This window comes from Rhopalosiphum maidis, chromosome 2, assembly GCF_003676215.2.
Source record: "Rhopalosiphum maidis isolate BTI-1 chromosome 2, ASM367621v3, whole genome shotgun sequence".
NCBI classification, from domain to species: Eukaryota; Metazoa; Arthropoda; class Insecta; order Hemiptera; family Aphididae; genus Rhopalosiphum; species Rhopalosiphum maidis.
In genome coordinates this window covers 78,580,740-78,605,537 of record NC_040878.1, presented here as the reverse complement: position 1 = coordinate 78,605,537, position 24,798 = coordinate 78,580,740, and the positions used below count along the sequence as shown (strand labels likewise).

Genomic DNA, 24,798 nt, shown 5'->3' with positions numbered 1-24,798 from the left:
TAAATTAAATAATACGTAGGTCAATTCACTTAATTGTTATTACACAAAATTGGAACTGCTAAATACAAATTTTCTTTATATTGTACTTTAAACTTTTGTAAGACTAAGAGACTAAGATAACATAATAGGCGAGTTATCGTTTTACACTCAAATTAATTTCCCACTTGGCCACTTCCCAGTACAAAGTATTACAATTTATAATAAATGTGATAAAAGTACAATGCTGAGAAATTAAAAATATCAAGTGTCGCCACTAGCAGAGTAAACAGTAAAATACTTATTTTTATCATGTCTATCCAAGTATAAAATATAAATAATAATATTGTATATATAGGTAATAGCAAAGCCGTGCCGTTAAGATTTGGCGCCCAGGGCAAAATTAAAAATATTCGCCCCCTATTTTATTTATCATCATGCATTTCAATTTTTTTGGCGCTCCTTTAAACCATACGCTCGGGGCGCATTCCTCCCCTCATAGCACGGCTCTGGGTAATAGTATTATTAAAATCTATTGACTGTATATAGTCGTATTATAGCTTATAGGTACATATAACAGCAGTCATTCGTATAGGTAAGGTATTTTATAGTTAAGACTATTTTTTTTTAGTTATACAAGTCTTATGTATTTCATAGGCGTGTTTAGAATTACTTCTAGGTATACGTATATCTTAAATCGTGCTTTGTAGTTGCAATTACACTGTCAAAACGTAATTTGGTCTATACCTCCACCCTACAGCAAACTTTGCTATTTAATTATTAAGTCATCTCTCCAAATTAATGCAAATAAAAATATCAAAAATAAGTTATATCTTGCATAGTTTATAATGCACGAACACTGGAACATGAACTAGCAATACTCTTTGCGCATGAATTGAAATAAAACCACATTTCTAAGATTTAAAAAAAGTTCGGTGCTTTTTAAGGAATAAATAAAGCTCATTCTGAATTTACTTACGATCAAGGACGGTAAAAGCTATGGGTGACCAGGGCGAGTGCTCAGGGTACCAAACTATAAATTATTTTTATTCAATTTCTTTTAATACGTATTAACACAATGGTGTAAATAGGTGCACTTGCACCCCTGGCAATATATAGCAGATGCAAAGATATGTTTGTACCTGCTGAAATAAACTGAACTGAAAAATCAAAATTCTATAAAAATATAATTCCATTTTATTGTTTGATAATGTTTTTGATTGAATTGTTATTATTATTTTATGTTATGATTATGCTTTGCACCTAGGGGGCTCCAATATTTGGTTGGGGGGACTAAGCCATACTATTCACAAAACTATAACAAAAAATATAATATGTATATGTTCTTAGGGGGAGGGGGCTGGAGCCGTGCCTGTTTGCACCTGCTAAAATTTAATAGGATTACGCCAATATATTAACAATCTACACAATTTTAAATATTCATTATTTAATGTCTAATAATTGAAGATAAATCTGCAACTGTCTCATATTTGTATAATGAACTAATTTTAATATTAATTATGGTTGTAAGTATCAAATTTAAAATTACTATTATTTTTGTTTTACATAATGCGGAAATTTTATAAGTTAATAACCCTATTACAATATTGTATGAACAAGTAATTAAGTTTAAGTTATAATACAAAAATACATACCTGATAATTTTATTTAAACTTACTAAAAAACTTACTTTTATAACCACTCAAACTAGGGGGGGGGGATAATGGCGCCAATACTTCTAGCTCCGGCTCTGCATAATATGGTCAATCTTACATTCTCCTCACCGCACACCGATAACAATTTTTAACACTGTCTGATGCTTATTTATTTATTATAGGTATAACTGTATACGGTACATAAGTATTATTGTTCACAATCAGTCACTCTCCAGTATATGCGTCATCGTCTCAATGATCTGAGAACACATACGCATATCGTATCTTTATAATATAAATATTAGGTAGAACTATGCGTCTATACGGCCTCGTGTCCAAATTGTGTATAACAAAATATTTTTCATACTATAGGTACTTACAAATACCCAGCAGTACAGGACGTCTTGTAATATTACGTATTTATCTACGCATAACCATTTTTCTTTTTATACAAAAGAATAATAAATGTATCTCTTTACTCAAACGGTGACAAACACTCATAGACAAACTATAATTAAATTTTGTGTATATGTTTTTCGTCTATGAATGATTGGCAACTATTTACCCACGGCAACTGATTCCCGTGAAAAATAAAACAATAAAAATAACAAAAATTTGAAAGATGTAAAAATTTAATGCAATGGCGCATATATTATAATAGTTTTAATGTTATTAATTATATTAATATTATTATCGTTTAAAGAGACAAATAAATAATAATATACATCTTAAAATTGTACGTAAAAAAAGTTACTGACATGTCTACTAAAAGTTACGTTAGGCGGGTCATCGTCGTCGTATGCAGAAGGGGTGGTGGGACGTTGGAGTATATAGAGTACAGAGATTCCCTGTCCGACATACATACGAGCGAGATCACACACACGCATACACACACACACACACACGCATACTAGTTTAACTATAGTTGTATTGTTATTCAAGTGTTGAATACATATAATTAAAAGATTATTTAAATTTTGGTTAGCTGGCGGGGCAGCAAAGGAAACGCGCTCCTATAACACTGTCAAATAAGTTTCTTCAAATATTTATTATTATTTTTCAATAATCACGTATACTGAGAAGTAGAAAAAAAATCTACACAATAAATAAGACTAAATAATCGATAGGTGGCTAAGAACTACGTAAATTTTTCATTTTTTTTTTCAAGTTTTAAACTGTAAACATTTTGGTCCGTATTCGTTGTGATCGACACACACGATAAAAAAAATACACACAAGTATTGTCAGTACATGTAGTTAAATGATTACAGCGCAAGAAAAAAAAATATCACAAAAAAAAAAAAAAACTCGAAATGCTATCAATAAAGACTCGTGCGATAAATAAACAGAGTAGAGCGTAACAAATGGATATAATATATTGTTATTATTGTTTAAATGTTATTATTCGCACAGTATTGACATTGGTTTTTTTTTTTTTTTATTAGTTACAATATCTATAATATATGAACCAAAAAAAATCAAACTTTTTGGAAAAAACTCGATGAGAAAGCATTACGATTTTTTTTTTCTTCGTTTAACAAAAATTTCATAAAGTTAATTATCATATATTATAATATAATAAACCCTATAATAATTCTATAATAAACACATAACCTACATTTTATTATTTTTTTTATTTTTTTTTTTAATCTAAGAAAACGGAATGACGAAAACATTCAAAATGTTGCACTTGTTTTCTTTGCGTTATAGATGTTAAAAAATTCATTAACTATAAATTAATAGTATTACAATTAATTATTGCTGAAATTATGTTTGAAGAGACTATTATTCTGTTATGAATTAGTTGATTAAATAATGATATCATAAGAGGCAGGGGTTAGACTAGAAATTTATGATGAAATTAGCACTATATAATGATCCCGAAATACTTCATGCTCTAAGTCAAATACTTGTTATAAAAGTAAAAACTAATTGACATAAAAGCATACATATTTATATATATATTACACGTATATATAATATAAATGTGTATGGTATTTTAATTTAGTATGTTAAGGTGAAAATTTGGCAAAAATCAAAAATAAAAGTGAAATAAGTGTATAAAATAAAAATGTATACTAAACAAGAACACTACGGTACACTTTGATTCCATTTTTCTTTGTACAATTTTCATAAATATTATATGTAAATGTTTTTTCCTTAAATTTTATTTTGTTATCATTGAAAATGAAAAGTGCAATAATAACCAAAAAGTAATAAATAATAATTGGTCATGCTAAGTTTTGTATTGACTACTAATATTAAAGTAAATAAATTTAATAAACGAATAACAAAAAACGCTGGTTAAATTACAGGAACTGACTGGAGGTGGCACACCCAATGTACCAACTATTTCTGAATTCTAAATGAGATTTTTAGTGATGATTTAGTATAAATATATATTCTTTAGTATAAAATAGAAAGAAAATGTTACCCATTTAGGTAATCAACACAAAGAATTGAGGTAAGCTACGATTTGCTTAATCGTTTTTTCTAGAAAAAAAAAAACAAAAAAATAATTAAAAAAATAATAAAAAGCCTTATAATTTAAATACAAAAATAAAACTTTTAACACATAATACTGAACAGAAAGACATAAAATATGTTATTTTTTTTTTATTGAATTATTATTTTTTGGGAATTGTATAAGATTAAATCAAAAATTGCTGTCGTATGTTCCCCTGCCAATGAGATAAAAGTAAAATCAAAGTGTACGAAAAAAAAAATTTGACAGTCTTGGAGTGAGTCGCTTTACTTTACTTATAGGGCTGTAACTATTGAATGCATATTTTTTATGTTTTCATATTTGATATTATTTGTACACAGACACTGTTTTTTTCGATGACAATTATAGTTATTTTATTATAGAGCAGTCACAGAAGGCATTTATGAGACATCTTGATCTTCAACATCTTGAAGCTGCTCTTTAGGTTCAGCTTCTGTACCTAAGATAAATTAATTTTCAATTGAATAAAATAGAATAAAATATGTATTTAATTTTGTATTTATTCATACCATCTCCTTGCATATCTGAAGTCCACAAGGTTAGGTTGTCCCTTAACAACTGCATTATAAGTGTGGAATCTTTATAGCTCTCTTCGGATAACGTGTCCAATTCAGCAATTGCTTCGTCAAAAGCTTTTTTAGCTAAATGACAAGCTCTATCAGGGGTATTGAGAATCTCATAGTAGAATACAGAAAAATTCAATGCCAAACCCAACCTATTAGGAATATAAAAATATTTATATTTATTAGTGTATAATTATTAATAATATAAACATATGATAATACCTTATTGGGTGAGTAGGAGGTAAGTCTTGATTAGCGATATCGCTAGCGGCTTTATAGGCGACCAGAGAATGTTCAGCGGCTTCTTTCCTATCATCTCCAGTTGCGAATTCAGCCAGGTATCTATGGTAGTCACCTTTCCTACAAAACGATTTATAAAATATTAATAACTATAGCAGCACACTTCTATAACGACTATAACTACACAGTTTTAACATAAATGAATAGTAGTTAACTGATAAATTAATAAAATAACTTACATCTTATAATAGAAAACTTTAGATTCGCCTGATGCAGCACATGCTATTAAATGTTTATCAAGTACATTTAGAATGTCTGAACAAATATCCCGTAATTCTTTCTCAACCTATAAATCAATTTATATTATTTAATTAATTGATAAATATAAAATTTTGTAGTTTAAGAGGACGCCATACTCGCATGTGTTATCTCTGTCTTACTAACATACATCATAACAAATTTTCGTTTAGCAGAATACATTTTGTGATGTTAGCTTTAATATTAGAGTAAATTTACCTATCATATCAAATTTAAAGGTAAGAATATTATCTAGACAATGACATGATTTTAATGATATTATCATTTTAAAGTGAGTTATGAATATTTTAAAGTTGTTATATTGTACATAGCTGTAACTCACTTTAAAATAATAATATCATTAAAAGCATATGTCATTGTCTAAATAATATTCTTACCTTTAAATTTACTCTAATATTAAAGCTAACATCACAAAATGTATTCTGCAAAACGAAAATTTGTTATGATGTTCGTTAGTAAGACAGAGACAACACATGCGGGTATGGCGTTCTCTTAAGTAGTACATACTTGCGATCTATATTGACGGATCATCTCTAGCTTTTCTTCAGCACCTTTATTCTCTTCTTTCTGTTCAATACTTGAAATAATGCGCCAACTTGCACGTCGAGCTCCAATTACATTCTTATATGCTACAGATAACAGGTTTCGTTCTTCTACAGATAATTCGACATCTAATGATGCTACTTTTTTCATGGATTCTACCATTTCTAAAAATTAAGAAAATAACATTTAATTAGTTACAATATTTATAAATGAAATGTATAAATTACAAATGAAAATTGTTAATAGGTATATTATGTTTGTTGTATTTATATTTAAATTTGAAGGGAATATAACCTCCTTGACATAACGGTTACTTTTAAAACCTATTAATGAGTATTTAACTACTTTTCTATATCTTTTCATTTAGGAAAACTTAGTATTCATCAAATTTAGAATTAGCAAAATTAGCAAGAATATATTATTATCTACTACCTAGAGATTAGCCAATGATGCTTTTTGGATATTTTAATTTTAAAACTGTAAATTTTTGTTAAATTTAATATGCTCAATATTAAAAAAGGTCCTATCCTTACTTTAAACTATGAAAATAGGACAGTTCGCTGTACTTGAAATGAAATCGAATGGGGTTCTTAGTGTAATATTTATTATGTTGTGCGTTAGTAAGTCAGAAGAACATACATGAGTACGATATTCTCTTAAAGGTATATTAATAAATAATATTCTAAATGTAGGTATAATATAATAATAATAATGATCCACGATAATGTATCGTATATGGTAGTTTAATCAAAAGAAAAATATAATACTTAAAAATGAAAAGATAAAATTTGAAACCAACTGAAGGTTTAATTCGCACGAATTGAGAATAAATTAATGATCTTAACTCATTTTCCCTATAGGTAACATCAGGAACTTTTACAGTGGAAACCGGGCAGAAACAGGGTACAGGTCTCAATACTAGAAGTCTACAGTACTTTTCAATATTGCTCTGGAGAACATTTTAAGGATACTACAGGACAATAAAAGTGATTTATTTATTAATCAAAAGATACGGTTCCATGATTTAGTGGAAAATTTACACGATAATATGCGAATTGCTTGCAGACACAACTAACGCAGCCAAAGTATTAGTTAGAAGAAAAAACAAAAAAAAAATAGGTTTTAAAATCAATACTGAAAAAACGATAAGATGAAAATGAAATCCCAAGAAGACAAAGAACTTAAACTAAGAAAAAGTTGGCTATTTCAAATATTTAGGAAATACTTTAAGCAAAAAGAATGACTGGTCAAAGGAAAAAGTATTAGAATAAATAATTAAGCCAAAAAAAATCGTGCTACACACTGACAACATTTTTTAACATACAAACTGATATCTAGAAATACGAAAGTATATGTGGCTATTATTAAACAGATTCTCAAATTTTATTACTAAGCTTAGACGATGATAAAACAGACAAATTTGATGATTTTGAAAACTGAGTATATAGAAAATATATGGATTTATTATCGATGAAATGATGGGGGTCTGGTGGAGGATATAAAACAAAAAGCTGGAAACTAGAGTTGAATCTAGCACCACTAACAAGGTTTACTAAGGGTCAAAAGATACCATGGTTAGGCTACATAATGAGAAGAGGAGAGAACGAAACAGTTAAGAGTAGCCCTGGGATAGAAACCACAAGGAAAAAGACCAAGAAGAAGAGCTAAAAAGGAAAATATAAATTGATGTGGTAATAGATCTAAAAATCTTTTCGAGTTTAGGACTGGAAAGAGGCAGTCCAAGACAAAGACAGGCAAAATATGATAATTGTGGTAAAAACCATTAAAGAATAGATATGAGAGAAGAAATATAAAAAAAATACGAACATTTTTAAATAAATCTAAAAACAATAGAATTCGTTATTTATGGTAACCTATTGTTCACATTTACCGACACGTATTATATATTGCAAGGTTTAGTATAATGTTTTAACACTTCGATATATATATATATATATATGAGACACACAAATCGCATAGTAATAGTTATCTACAGAGTATTATTAAGACATACAAGACATACGTAAAAACACGTAGGTAAGGAATTGGTAAATAGGTTTTTTAATATTTTTTTTTACCTAATTTAGGGGTTTAGAGAGTTAAAAATTCTGAAATCCCAATGAAGTTTATTTTATGGTGTCAGGATTGACACACATCGTGTAAATGAGATAAAGAAATTCACAATATAAACAGTCAGATAATAATTGTTTTATAACAGTTTAAAAGAACCATAGACACGGTTTATCGAGTTTCAACCCTTAAAATTCAGTCAAACACGCCCACCGTAAATATTATAGTTAAATGACGACGCAACAATCGATTTGTTATATTTTATTATATTATAATGTATAACACACATGATTTCGTAAGTGGTTACAATTTTTTTTATCAGCGACAATGTCTGGGCTAAAAGTTTAACTTGCAGATCAATAGACCATCAGGACGTACATGAGGTGTGCACGACGACGTCTGGGTATGTAACATTGGAACGTTAGTAAAGTTGACATGAAGGGGAGACCGCCGTTGTCATGGCAACGTTATACGCTGTAGACTGGTATGAGCCCTGCCACACCCTACCCTATAATTACCATCTACCACGCCCGCAGTAGCTAAATTAAATACATTGACTTAGTGACAAAAAAATTACTCTTCAAAAGACGATGGTATGTATTTTGTATTTAATATTTAAATAAAGTACATATACCCACATAAATATGCTGACCGATCGGCATTAACGATTCGCGAAAATCGAACATCACCCTGATTCAAAAATAGTCAACTCATATTTGGCGTACTATTATGTTTATGTAAAATTATAATTAATAAATTAAATAGATTTTAATCACTAGCTAGTAACTTAAAATGTATTCGGTCAATACACAGTAAACACGGGAGTTAATACTTATCCATTATCTGGAGGTAGAGAGAGTCCATTACAATGGTAAAAAATGCGATGATGCGTTAAAAATATCAAAAAAATTAAGATCAATAATTTGTTGTTATAAAATATATATTATATTATTATATAATATAAAAATATATAGTATATTATTATCATATAATAAGTCTTATATATTGATTAGTAGGTATTAAAATTAAAAACGTATTTTGATCACCATTAGACATTTTAAGATTCTCATCACTTCGGTGAATGTATTTTTTTTTTTTGAAGTTCTACTTTAAAAATTATATAAACAATATTTTAAATAGTGAATCATATAAAATCAGATTTCAATAGAGCAACCATAAATATTGATTTTATGTCAAGGTAGTAAATACATATGTAAAAATAACACATTATAATAAATTATAATTTATAGAAGATATTTATAATTTAAGAGAATAAATTACCAATGTATACATCATTTTAAGGTAAAATAAATTAGAAAGCTTAGAAAATGTTTTTCGACCTAAAAATAAATCATTATTTATAAATCCTGTATTATTATTATTTTTATTTAATTAAAAATATCCTAATTAGACTGATCATTAATAATTCATGCAATTATAAAACAAAATGACTATGTTCACTTGAAATGAAAAGAGATTAAGAGCATTAGTATTGATTAAAATATCATTATTTATAAGTTTTTTAATATTAAATTTAAAAATAATAATAGAAAATAAAATAGAAGACTTCTAATTAATTAAGAGATATATTTATTTGAATATACCAACCTATTTTATATTATAAAGTATTAATTTTTCATTTGTTAATTTTTAAGATACTTATTTAAAAAAATTATTAAATTATTTGTCCAAATAATAACTTTAGACTCAAAGAAATCAAATAAGTAATTTAAATTATAATATGTAATATTCCTCCAGTCGCTATATCTAAGGAACATTAGAAACAGATAAAAATAAAATTAATAAATATCCATAATATATAACATATAAACATAAGTATTATAAAATAAAAAATTTTAAATAAAAGTTATTAAAGGTAGGGATCTATCTTAAAGAGAAGCTTAACAGTTTCTGTGTACATATTATCTTATCATTTTTCATGTTTTGATGATAGACAAAATATTTAAATTAATTAAACAAACATTTATCCACGGTTGCAAATTTTATCTGTATAAGTCCACAAATATAAGTAGTAAAAAATGCTCCAGAATATACCTAACTAGACCTTGTATATTAGTACTTATATTTTAAGATCATTATTAATGGAATGTTCTACTTTTTTTTATCTATTATATTAGAAGTAAAAAAATTAATAATATAAATCCTAATACAAAACAATATTTACCTAAGTATGTACCTATTTTAAAATAATAAATTTAATTTATTTATAAAGAAAGAAAACGATGTTAAAATAAATAATTCTGTAAATAACAAAATTAAATACTATGAGTATGGGGAGTATGCATTATAAAACACTTGTTTAGTTTTATTTCACATACAACTTTAAAGAAACATAAATATTTTTAATACTTTAATTTTAATAAAGATGTAGTTATAATTCCACTATTCGTTTTTGTAATAGTAACTTATAACTGATTTTAAATTGCGTAAAAATTATAAAAACAGTAAGCAAGGAATTAACTAAATATAGTAAGATAAATTATATTGAAACACTATGCGTATGCAATACAAAAAAATAGCACACTGATTTTTGTGTCTTGTTTGTTTTTTTTAAAACATAAAACTGATAATTAGGTAGATGTACTATATACTTAGAAAACAATTGTTGAAAGACAAAAAGAAAAACTTAACTTAAAATATAATAGGCATTAGGCAGTATAATGTAACAGTGTAATTGATAGGTACCTACCTATTATTTAAAACACAGTAAAATGTTGTTTATGTGATGCATTTAAAATATAATTTGTTTTGTTCAGATAGGTACTTATCTATGAACCAATACTTATTAAAAAAGTTTACTTGAAGAATTATTCAGAGGAAGTCATACTTGCATGTGTTGTCTGTCTTACAAACGTAAGACATACCAAATTTTGTGTTCAGCAGATTTAATTTTATGCTGTTAGCTTTAATATTAGAGTCAATTTGTCTATTATCAAACTTAAAGGTAATAATATTATCTATGGCATCTCATAGGCTTTTATTGATTAAGAGAATTCTCCACAATACCTTTAAGAGGACCTGATACTCGCATGTGTTGTATTTGTCTTACTAACAAACATCATTGCACATTTGAGTTCTACAGAACACATTCTGTAATTTTACTAATTTTAGCAATAGTAAATTTACCTGTAATCAAATTTAAAGTTAAGAATATTATTTAGGAAATATATGCTTTTATTAATATTATCATTTTAAAGTGAGTTACAAGCATTTTAAAATTATAATATTTTACATACCTATAACTTACTTTAAAAAGATAATTTCAATAAAATTATAGGAAATTTCTTAGATAATATTATTACCTTGAAATTTGATAATAGGTAAATTGACTCTAATATTAAAGCTAACAGCATAAAATTGATTCTACTGAACGTAAATTTAGTATGTTTTACGTCTGTAAGATGGAAATAACACATGCGGCTATGACGTCCTCTTAAGAAGTTTTATAATGAAAGTAACTATTATTGACAATGTATTATTATACCAACTCACAAATATGATTTAGAGGTTTAAGTATAAGGCAAGGAAATATTAATATTGACAACATTAATACTAATAAAAATTAAAATTGAAGCAAGAATTGAAGGTATTACTTACCTAATTTAATAATATAAAGTAATACTAATAACTAAAACAGTAAATACAAAGATACCTATGTTTATATGTATTTTAATATTTATTAAGGTATACACTCTTTTAAGAACAAAAACTGGAAAATAAACATTTAATAATAATGGGTAATTTCAAATATTTTATTAGGTAGGTACTTTTAAAATTATATTGATATTACTCGTACAACAATCTGTTTAATATAATATGTATGCAACTACACACACACACACACACACACACACACACATGTATATATATATATATATACTCGGTAACTTTCTTTTTATATACATTTGAAATATGCTAAAATATAACATTGTTAATATAAATATTTTAAACAGTTAAAATTAGTTATTTAAATTGATCAATATAATATTTTTTAAATACATACAATAAATATATACCTATTTACATGCGAAAAACACAACACGATTACATTCAAGCCTATAATATAGGTTGCCCTTATTGCCATAAATTTATTTCATAAATGTACTTTCCTAATATGTATGTGAAAAAAAAATATAAGAAATGTTTAAAATGCCATAGTATTGCCAAAGTATACAGTCGGACTTGGTTAACTCAAACTTTTAACCTCAACTTTGAGTTAACCAAGTCTAACTGTATTTTTAATACTATATAGGAAAACTTTTAAAAGGCAATTAATGATTTATTTTTTATTTACACCCAAATTGTAGGCTTGAGTTCAATTGTAGTGTTTTTACAAGTAAAAAGGGTTCAATCGTGCTAATTACTAGAGCAAAATTGTATTTCACAATTCTATGTTAAATACTTAAGTTTGCCAATTTTAAATGGTAAAAAGTCTATCATAACAATAAATATGAGAAGCAAGAAATAAATTTGTTTTTAATTAGTTAGGTATTATGGATCATTAAAATTGTAAATAAAACATTAATTTACTAAAAACTTTCTAAAACTAACTAGATATCTTGGCCAAATATTACAATAGCAATATTTAAACCTACAAAAAAAATTCAACAAAATTAGGTATCATTTACTTCCAAGTGATGACTAATAAATAGTAACCCATTTAAATTTTTAAATTGAGCAAATATATTAAGTGTAATTAAATAATTTTATTACATAAAATTAAGAAATACTTAATAAAGAACTTGCCAAATTAAAAAGTTAATTTATATTTTAACGTGGCATTCCATAATATTGCAGGTATTTTATTATCAATAATAGATTTATACAAGTACATTTAATACTTTATAAATAACACTTCCTATATTTCTAATAGATAGGTACCTACAAAGTAATCACAATAAAAATAGTACTTAAAGTTGTTTTTATATCAAATAAACAAACATTATTTTTTTAAATATTGAATGGGTAAATGCAAGGAAAATGAGACAATGTTAAAACTTATTCAGTTTAGGATATTTTGGAACAATATTGATTTATACATTACAAACTACCTTCAAGATAGTTTTATTAGATGGACATCATCTAGGTACCTAATGTAATTAAAGAACACCATGATGGTTACATAAATGTGCACACATAAATTAACTAAATGTTTAAATAATTGTATATAACAGCCAGCAAGGAAATAGGGACGAAGACACATAGTAACAATATTATTTAGGACAAGCACATACATGCATGCTGTTGGCCCAAAAACCAATGTCCACAATTCGGGGAGATCGTAGAAAATGGGAAAAAATAGTAAACGCGGGTGAAAAATACTGAAAACCACCATCATCAATGCCGCCGGTCATAAAAGTACGAATCTCAATGATGGGTGAAGTGGATGGCGGGGTTGAGGGGAGACGGGTAACGAAGGCGTCAGGACGCGGCGGTCGGGACGGACGAGCGATGTACAACGGGTGAAATTCCACCGTGTGGGAAGAAGATTAACGGATGGCCGAGACGGCGTCACCGCGACGCGATATCATATCACAATCACATTCGACCGACAACGACGACTAATAGATCCATGATTTTTGCACGCGATAGAAATCTCGTACGATTAACGGTACAAACCGCCACCGCGCATTATTTTAATAATAATAAAATATTTTAGTACAGTGCCCACACACGCACGTACCGTTATAGGTGCGCAATGCGACTAACCTAGAAAATAAAAATATAATAATAGTAATAATAAATATTTTATATTATATAGTCCGCCCGATTATTATACGTATTGATTATTTGGGCGCAAGGCGTAGAAGGCGGCGGCGGCGGCGGCGTCGGGCGGTCGTAACAAACGAGTAACGCGGGGCGGTCTTTGACGGTGGGGGGAGGCCAAAAACGGCGAAATTTCGACGGAAAAACTCACAAATGTCGAGGATAAATTGATTATCTTGATGACACCGAAATTGAATAAAATATTAATATGTAATGACGTCACACATATAAACGCGTCCGTGTGAACTCACCATCGTATCTCTCCGCCTGTTCGGCGAGTTTCGCCTTGTATACGTTTTCTTCTCTTTCGGACATGGCGAAGGTTGTGTAGTAGTTTTTCTGCAACTGCTGGCGCGGTGACGGGCGAACGGAGACGATTTATCGTCGGACAACAGCACTCGTATGAGCACGTACCGGAAGTCTGATACGACTCGAGTTTCGACAGCGGCCGACGCGCGAGAGACCGTTGGCGGGACGACGACGGTGAACGACAATAACGCGTGTGCGATATCACTCTGGCCGCTACGTTGAGCACGATGAACGAACGAATAATTATTTAAAACGCGTAACCAGTAAAATATTACAAATTGGAAGATTTAATAATAAAATTTATGAAAAATCCCGAAGATACGGCGACAGCGTATTCGTGGATCGCGCAGTTAGGTTGCGGCGACGGCGGCGGTGGATGCGGTTTGTGAGCGGACGTTACGTCGTTTCCCGTCGCCGACTTGCGAATGGTCTCTCTGGAAATATGGCCGCACCCGTCAGGCCGCCAACGTGACGCTCATGGAAAAATAACTCGATAAATGGATCTGGCGCGCGCGCGTCTCTCTAGCGGACGTACGACGACTACGCACGACTACAAATGCATTTTAACGATTTTTTTTCATTTTTTCTCCTTTCCTATTTGACCGCCCGACAGACGACGAGCGTGGTCGTAGTTCTATGCACGCTGCACGCGGCCAAACCGCCGACGGACGCGCTCCCGATGCTTTAGGTTAAGATGCTTGTTCGAATGTGTCGTAATAATACAATTATACAAATACCTGTTATATGCTATACATAATATTAACGCGGGCCATTTATAATAATAATATTAAACTGGTCGTTTTTTTTTTAAATTAGCGATAATTTTATAATGTACTCAATACTCATAAGTTAAATTAGCCGTCCGACAAGACCTTATATGCACGTGATCGCAAACTCAAAGGTCGTACCTATACTTATTTGTGTGTACAATATGTATATTTATGTATGTTACCCGGACTTTATTAGTTATTAATACTTAAAAGTCTTGAACAAATAAAATAATGTTTACAATAAAATTATAAGGAAAAGTTTTTCTTTTTATCGGGATGTAATCTAGTACTAATATAGATAAAATGTTATATTATTATAGGTACTATAAATTGTATTTGTGTATACGTCATACGTGTCGTGTACTCGTGGGACTGCTACAGCCTACAGACAATATTGCAGTAACATGCATTTCCAGTGAAAATTTTCCATTTTCCACCCTGCGAAATATCCGTTTAGTTTTTGATCGATAACTATAAATTCGTGGACTGTGAAAACTGACAACTTAAATAAACGAATACTAAAAATTAAAATATGTAGTAAGGAAAAATGTTTGAAAAAATACACCTAATTTACAATAATAAAAGTAAAAACATTCAACAACATATTCACGGGTAGGTAAGAGGTAAATCATGTGTCAGGGCCTTTAGTCATCGCCGACAAATTTACTCAATTTTAAGTTATCATAAATAATTCTAATTAAATGACATTAAAAATAAAATGTTTATTATCAAAAATATTGAACCCTACCCCAATGTCGTGTTAATATAAATTTACCGATAGGTGGTAAATTGTTTGGTGAACTCTTTTATACGTATCCAAAAAAAAAATTACAACAATAATATATAATCACACACAGTGACGTACGCAGGGGGGGGGGGGTGTCAGAGAGATATGACATCCCCCCTTAATAATAAGTATCTGTTCAAGTTATGAAACGATGTCTAAAAAAAAGGTCAATTTGTGTATATAATTATGATTTGAGACACCCCCCATAAAAAAATCCTGCGTACGCCACTAATTACGCACTATTACGAATATATTTATTTGTATATGATCTTGCTTCCCGCAATCTGCAGTAAGATATGTGTGGAGATAAATAAATAAAATAATGATTATATACAATGGGTGTTGCAGACTTGCAGTAGATACGTTTCATATACTTCGTTACATACTTATTATAATATGTATAAAAAAACTTAGTCAAACGTGGCTACAAATAAAACACGAGTTTATAATAAAGAATATTGGTACAACGGTCAGGTCGGTAATAAACAAAATTAAAGATACAATCGGTTAAAATATTAACTTATTACTTAGGCTAATCATTTATGAATTTCTGGAATAAAATAGATATTATTCATACATAGGTACACATAAAGGCATTTTATATCATAAACAGATATCATGTATTTATGTTAAAAATACTTATGTTTTTGATGTACCATAATAATTATGTTTTGTTATTGATTTTAAACTTAACCACTTAAGAATTATGAAAATTACTCATCATATCATCTAGATCTTTATTAAATTAGGTCGTACTTATAAATACGTTTAAGCTAGAATATTGAACTAGGTATTATATTATAGGAAGCAATATTATAGGAAAAATGCGTAAAAATGTTTTCCTCCGTAGAGACCAGAATCAAACCGCAAATCACGGATATCATATATAAATTACTTTATTATAGAACGTTCAAACATTTTTCTATGTATTTTCTGTAAAATATTAAGGTAAATAAAAATAATAAAATATTTTTAAAATTTAAGTATACAAAATACAGTACCTACATACAATTTTATGACCATTCATATAAAAATAACATAACTTATAATACGATACCTTTGGCGTTAATTCAACGCATTGGATTGTTAGGTAATTATTTAATTATTGTTGTTAAGCACTTTGAAAAAGCGTTCATGTGAGTATAGGTAGGTACATAACATAACATTAAATTTAAATATAATACCTAATAACTACTGCAAATACTAAAACAAACATTGTTAGAAAACATCCCAAAACCAATAATAGATGATATATTTTGGTAGAAATAACGTACCTATATAATATTTTATTATTATTACCTACAGGCTATACAAATCGATTTATGCCAAACCGTTCATAATACATACATAATATTATAATAATATATATAGTACAACGTGCTGAATCCTGTATAAACACTATAAACATGAAGGCGTACCGCGCATTGCCTATATTATAATGTATAACTGTATACCTTAAGTAAAAATAGACAACTAGTATAAGTATATAACTTGTTGAATATATATATACACCAACAAGGCTGCACCAATATCCAATACGTTACGAGTTACGAGTATAATGAGTACATAATACCTATTACCTATGTACGCAATTTTCCTTTATTTTTCTTTGTATGTAATTAATAATTATAAAAAAAGTGTCAACGAAAATATAAAATATTCCATAATAGTATTGATAAGAATAGGTTATAGGTATGACATATATGACATATTACAAAAGGTTTTCTACAAAAATATATTCTGAAACATTATATAATATTATAACATAGCGAATTTATTAAACACTGGAAATATTGTGATGTCAATCAATAAATATTTTTAGTTTACAGCATGCCAAGTTCTTTTCTTTTTTTTTAATCGTATATAATATTAATACAGTCAATACATCCTATATACCGGTAAACACTTATAGGAATTTAATCTCGCTCAAAACGTGATCATACACGATACATGCGTATATAATGTAATAATGTAAAGTACCTTTAGTAGATTGACGTCACAAAACACGTGGTAGCTAGTACTCATACCTAATAATGATATAATATTATAGCCATATAAATCTATATTAAAAAATGAATAAGTACTTATATAATAGGTACATACGCGGTAAATTACAACTTACGATCAAAATGGAGATTAGGAGAATTCTAATTTTGATCATAATTGCCTATATCAAATAATAAGTAAGTAGCTTATAGCTAGAGCGCGGATTTCTATGTAATGCATATTTTTTCCTTTTAATATTTTTGGATTTTTGTAAGTTATCTCCACGAGTCATCATAATTTGAAGCTAATGGTAAAAATTTTTTTTGCATATTTCTGCATACTTAAAGGTTATTGCATATTGTAGTGAACATTTAAAATAATGTATAAAACAATATTTTGTCAAGTAGAAAAATTAAAACTAAATTTCGAAAACGTTCAGCTCGAAGTCTTTATCAAGACCCGACAATACTAAGTTGCTTCAAATATACCCCAATAACTTCGGTTAACGTTTGACGTTCTTTCTCAGTCTTTAAAAATATGTTAACCGATGAACGACACAGCTTCACAGAAGAAAAACTTGAAATGCATTCATTTTGACAGTAACTACTGTCTAGTATAATAAGTACTGGATTGAATATTACATTTATTTTATACTATATAAAATCAATTTAAGGAATATTATCCTTTTTGAATATACATTTTATATTTTAATATACTTAAAATCTACTCGTCCAAATTTTGATTTAGATACATATTAATATTCCCAAAAAATCTCTGTTTAACAAATTAAAGGGAAAGATCTGGTTTGAAAAAAATACGAGTAAGCTAATATTTTTTTTTTATTATATAAAATATTTTTATATCCTATAAGTTAAATTTTTGATAGAAGCAGATAATTACAATATCAATAATATGTTACATATTATAAATATTGATAAAAAATTGATTAAACCTAACACGAGTAAAAAGCAAAATGAAAAAATGTACCTATAGGAACTCAAAATAAAAAAAAGTTATTAGTGATTACATTTTTAATATATTATATAAAAAAAGTCTTGCATTTCAATGGGACGCTAACATAAAAGTTAAAAATACTACATAAAAGGTGTATACATATACATGCAATCTTTAAGTATTATAAATTAGGTCATGAAGTATATACTTAAAAATTTAAAAAATAAAAATTCGAATAAACTCATTACTAAAGAAAAAAATGGGGATACGCATGCCTTGGCAATAATCATCTTGTATAAATAATGTATAGTCAATATTATCAATAAGTCAATGGTACGAGTATGAATAGGTATATAATAACCATAATTCATTATTTCATTATATGTATATTTCTTTAAAATTTTCAAAAATTTTTGGCAGAATGTTATGTATAATAAATAAATAGGTGTTCTACAGGATAAAGATATTATAGAAACAGAACTACAAAACATGCACTATAAATGAAATAACGATAACCGTGGACTCGACAAGGCCGTCAACCATAGTATTAAAAACAATATTGATGAAATTAATTAATTGCATATCTCATTGCCCATTGGAATGCAGACAACCCGTATGTAAATTATATAGGTGTAACAGACAGGACTGACAGATATATACTTTACCAACTGGGTGGGTAAGTAATAATTTTTATAATTTTCATATATTTAAATAGTATTGTTAATTATATATTAAAAAAAATAACAATAATAACAACTTTGATAAATGTGAACATTTTAAACCTCAATAATTTATTATATGTATATTATGTTAGCTATTTCTATTATACCTTGTAGTCATATACATATTTATATTATATAGTTTAAAGCGCACACAAAGGTGATTTATCTATAACTTATATATTATATATTACATGCTACAGCAATAAACTAGCTATTAATATTATAATCAAAAAATCTATGTAATATTATTTTATTTTGATATCGAAGGCGTTTACACCTAAACTATCGATGTGCCACTAAAAAAATATTCCTTAACGAACGTTCTGGAAACAGTTAACTGTTTGGGAAAGTGCTTTTAAAAAAAACCATAAAAGTGTACATATACAATTGGTCAAAGCGACAAGAGCTAATGGGAAAACTAAATTATTTCACAAAAATCTAATTTTTAGATGGACGTCTAACATAAATTATTAATTATAGATTTATATAGCTAATAAAATATTTTTGGTATCACATTTACTTTAAGTCTCTCTTTCTCTATATTATCTAATAATAGTTGTTATTTGAATTTTAATCAAGATAATAAGTTAAATTAAATATTGAAACATATAAACCATAATATTTTGTATAAAAAATATGATTTTTCTAATAAATTTCCGGTGTTAGCAGTATTTCAGTGAATTTTCCGAAATTATATTTACACAAATTTGCACATCATAATCTCCACTGTATACAAAGTGATGATTAAGATTTAACTCGATTGATAATGTTTGAAAAAAATTGTTATACATAATTTTAATAAGTAGTCATGAATTTAGGGCAAGGATTTTTATGCATTTACGTATTATTATTATTATTACCAGTACTGAATACTAACGCTAAATATGTGCAAAATATGTTTCACGAAGGCATGATTAAAAATACGGATTATTTTAATCCATATATTCTGTTCATACTCGTATTTCGACATTTTAGAGTTCTTAGAGCATAGTTTACAATTTTAAGGTCATATTTGTTCTTGTTATTGTACTACTGTGTAAACTATAAGTAAAAACTTGACGCACAATTTCAAGTAAAAAAATATAAAGATTGCCAATTCAATATAGTATCCATAATAATTGTGTAAAAATAGTTATATATAGGTATATTATATTGTATAATGTATATAATAAACTAGGGAAACATCCACCGCTTTCAACAAAGGTTGTCCTTTTTTGAGCATCGTGTACTGATAAACTTTTAAAGGAACGCATTTCAATCTGCAATAATATAGTTTCTGTAAAAACCATTTATTAGAAGATTTCTCACCTTGTAATTCATTCTTCAGCCTAATAGCTATACAAATTTAAATTATTATATCTTAATGAAATAATGGATGAACTTTTGTGATTTTGTTAAAATTTGAACTTCGAAAGTTTAAAAATTTATAAAAAAAACCTTGACATAATATTTATTTTTTAAATGATTATAATTACTACTTATGAGAAACATTCTATTCATTTTTTTTTGTTTTTAATCAATCGAAAATTTTTTTATTAACATCAAATAGGAAAAACAAAAAATCAAAAAAGGCAAATGCTTATAAATATTTTGAAAACTATTTCATATATATAAAATACTAATGTAAATATTTGGTAAAAGTTAACCATCTCTGTATATGGATATTTGTTTTTTAATTACAATAAAATAAGAAAATCGATTATGCCAACAACTGCTTTTACCATTTTTCCTAATTTATTTTTTTATTTTTCTTAATTATTTAGAAAATTAATTATTATTAAGACATTTTCTCTTTGATCCCCCAAAGTACTAACTAGGAATACTTTCGTAAAAAAATTATATTGAATCGAAAATCCAGTTGTCTCAATACGTAAAAAATAACACATAGGTAATACACATAACTGAAGAATTAAAACATTCATCGCTCTGTTTAGAATCTAAAATGTATAATATTATTTTCAATAACTTTGTAAATTTATAATATTAATATTCTTTTTTATTTATATAATTACATCCCCTGAGAAAAAGGTAACGGGAAACCACTGCACGGTATAAACCTTCCCTAACGTTCTAGTTGCGGTCACAATAGACGAATTTATTGCGGTCATAATAATATTGAAAGTAAAATTGGGTAGTCTTATAATAATTGTGGTCTGTATTCGATTATCGATTAACCAATAAGCGTTTATTCAAATTGCAGTTAGCGTTGTATCTTTTAGTTCATGGTAAGACGAAATTCTTTCAGCAAGTGTGTACAGTAATTGGTTTTAAAAATAACAAATATTACTGTTATACTGTTTATTAAAACATAAAAATAAATTATCATACAGTCATTCAGAACTATACCTCTACGCTAAAAAGTAAATGTTTGGAAATTAATTTCATAATTAAGCTACAAAATACCTATAGTAATAGTTTTTGACTTTGAAAAGGAAATTCTTTAAACTGCAAATTATAAGAATTAACAAACCATTTTAATTAGATAAAGATTTCATCTCAATTAAGCCTCATGGAGAAAAATTGCATGATTGGTTACTGATTATAGAGTACAAATATAAAAACTACGAAATTGGAAAATAGTTGCACTACGTTTTTGAATTGACTTTTCTTTAAATTCTAAATTCAAAACTAAGATAGTAAAAACCAAACGCCATATGCTTACATATTTTATTTGATCAATTCAATAGATTTAGAAACTAATAAAAAAAATTGAGAATATTAGTCAAAAATGCATTAAAAATAAAATTAAACAATATTTTAAAAAATAAATAAATTCGCTGATATTTGAGAAATGTGTTTCAATATGAATCGGTATTATTATAAATATATTATTTTTATTCGTTTAATATATTTAACTGCCAATTTATATTTTAAATGTAACTGTAGTATAATTTAACTTTGTAACTATCATTAGGTATTTAAAACAAGATAATTGTATTTTCCGATAGAAACTCCAATTTTATTTTTTATCTGTTTTAACCGCAACTCGGTATCAACCTTCCATAGCACATAACAATCCAAAAATCTAATAGACTGCTATTATGACGGATATCACCGGTTTCCAGTAATACCTTTTTCCACCAAATAAAGAACAACAGCATTTCTTTTTCCGCCAGTTATAAATTATAAAATTTTAGAGTTTGGGAATCCTTACGTTAAGATTTAATAATATTATAGTTTTCAGTAACTACTATAACGTGTGTGCACACTATGCCACTATAAGGTTAAACAATCATTTTACACCTACAACTATTTAAATCATTACACGCGAATTTTTTTAAGTTGTTATATAAGTACAATAATATTACAACGATATTATTTAAATTATTAAAAAAAATCACCAAAACAAAACTTATTAAAAAATACCAACAAAATTAGTCTTTCAAAAAAACATTTTATTCCTATGAAATTAATTTTTTGTTTGAGTAATCACTAATTTACATCTAATTATTCAAAAGTAATAAATTACCAACATTTAATTGAATTTGTATATAAAAAAAATAAACATAATAAATACGTATATCGTATTTTAGGTACCTATATATTATTGTGTAAAATATTATTATTGTATTTACTTATTAACTGAATACATTATATAGTGTCACATTTACATAATTTTAATAATAATATGTTATATACAGTTAGATTGATTGGTTGTAATTGAAATCATGTAATAGTTACTAATAAATCTTAACGTAATGGTTCCCAAACTTCAAAATTCTATAATTTATAACTGGTGAAAAAAAAGGAATAATGGTTTTTTCTAATTTGGCGAAAATGGAAAGTTCATTTTTAGCGGAAACCGGCGACACCTTTTAGTATTGTTATACACAATTAATAATAATAATAATTGAATTACAAATCCGTTTTTGGTCTATTCTTAAATGGAATCATCAAATTTATTATTGTAATATTATTAGTCAATAAATACTTCAATTTTACATAATTCTTACTTTTATAGGTTTGAAAATAAGCTAATTCATTCTATATTCTATAATGTTATCTCGTACGTTTATAAGATTAAGACAACGCATCATATCTAAGACCTAGATAATCCTCGCATATGCTAAGATTATTTGTCCTGATTGTTTTCTTTTGTGTAAGTATATTTATAAATAAATAAATAATAGCCATTATCTTAACCTATATTTCCACAAATATAAAGATATAATAATTATTAATTATACTATATAGTGATAAAATAATCACCCTGAATTTTTACGTTCAATAAGTCGACATTCACGCATTTCTAAATTATCATTAATATTATTATAACGACCTATATTGGCTGTATTTCTGTTTATTCAGTGTATAGTATATTATAAATACTATATACATCAATACATCTTAATCATCTTATATTATATTTATATATGCATGTACGATATACAATATTATATAGGATGGGAGCGGATAAACAATACAAATAGCTTTAATGTTGTGTATATATCATCGTTGTCGTTGTGTATGTGTATTGTGTAAATTGTGAACAATATGTTATTAAACCGCATTTACAATATATACAATACATATTGTATAATAAAGGCAAGACAGGCAAGTGATTTCCTGATGCGTAATGCATTTTCAATTGTTTTTTTTTGTTTTCAGTTCGATATTTACCATTAACAAATGTATATACTAACAAAACGAATTGAATAAATAATTTTTTTTTTTAATAATATTCATAGATCTTAATCAAAATGTAAATTGCGGTTTCCTTGTTATTACACTTTAATACTTTATGTGCGAAGGATAATAAAGAATTTACATCAAATACTGGACAAATAGATATGAACATATCAAATCCACATTGAATGAATACAACCATAATGAATTAAAAAATATTTAGTCTAGAACTTATTATACTCTGACAATTTTTCTAATAATAGAATGATATCAATACCATTCAACCTTACCTAACCCATTAATATTTATTATTAATATCTTTAAACATAAATGTATTATCATGGACCATTATTCATACTAAATTAATTATTAAATTACATAATTTAAAAACTATACATGCTCCTTCAAATATTGATTTAGGTATATATTACACATTTATACATAAATATTTGATATTTAAAAAAAAAATGATCTGTTCATCAATTTACTGTAAAATTAATATTAATTTAAAAATAATAAGTTTTTATCTCCGCATGACACTATAATTAAATGATTTTAAAAGATATGTAGTTATCTACTTATTTGACTATTTCAAATTAACGTCCTAAAGTAAATTTAAATTTACATCTTTCATTTTCAACCGAATGCACATACGAATATCGGAGTATGTATGCTGCATATGGAAATGCATGGAACAAATTGAAAACTGTTTCGGTATACCTATACGGGCTATACGAAAATGTATACACAGCACACATATTATGTTATGTACATAATGCATATATTTTGCGTATAACACTGTCCACTCAGATCTGGAATTAAATTGGTCTTCAGGATATATATTTTGTGGAGGAAGTTCGACAATAAAATTCTTTAAAAATAAAAATTATAATATAAAAAAAAGTTGTATGTATTGTGAGAGCTTCTCGTCCTGTATAATATAGTAAAGATATGACTTACTACTTAGTACATATTAAGTTCTTAAAA

At 27.1% G+C, this 24,798-nt stretch overlaps 1 protein-coding gene across 1 annotated transcript; it reads right to left on the bottom strand.

The window, feature by feature from the left end:
* Positions 1-2,256: 2,256 nt before the first annotated feature.
* LOC113555068 (14-3-3 protein epsilon) lies at positions 2,257-14,400 on the bottom strand. The gene is made up of 6 exons (XM_026959384.1): positions 13,909-14,400; positions 5,765-5,964; positions 5,179-5,285; positions 4,922-5,059; positions 4,646-4,851; positions 2,257-4,575 (listed from the first exon to the last, which is right to left on the bottom strand). The coding sequence occupies exons 1-6, from the start codon at positions 13,970-13,972 to the stop codon at positions 4,517-4,519; spliced, it is 774 nt and encodes a 257-aa protein (XP_026815185.1). The 5' UTR covers positions 13,973-14,400; the 3' UTR covers positions 2,257-4,516.
* Positions 14,401-24,798: the final 10,398 nt, after the last annotated feature.

Bases quoted from the DNA above. Each gene is read 5' to 3' on its own strand.
- LOC113555068 (XM_026959384.1), bottom strand. From the start codon at position 13,972: ATGTCCGAAAGAGAAGAAAACGTATACAAGGCGAAACTCGCCGAACAG. The intron at 5,965-13,908 runs GTGAGTTCACAC...CTTAATTTTTAG, and splicing joins ACAGGCGGAGAGATACGATG to AAATGGTAGAATCCATGAAA. The intron at 4,576-4,645 runs GTATGAATAAAT...AATTTATCTTAG, and splicing joins TTCAGATATGCAAGGAGATG to GTACAGAAGCTGAACCTAAA.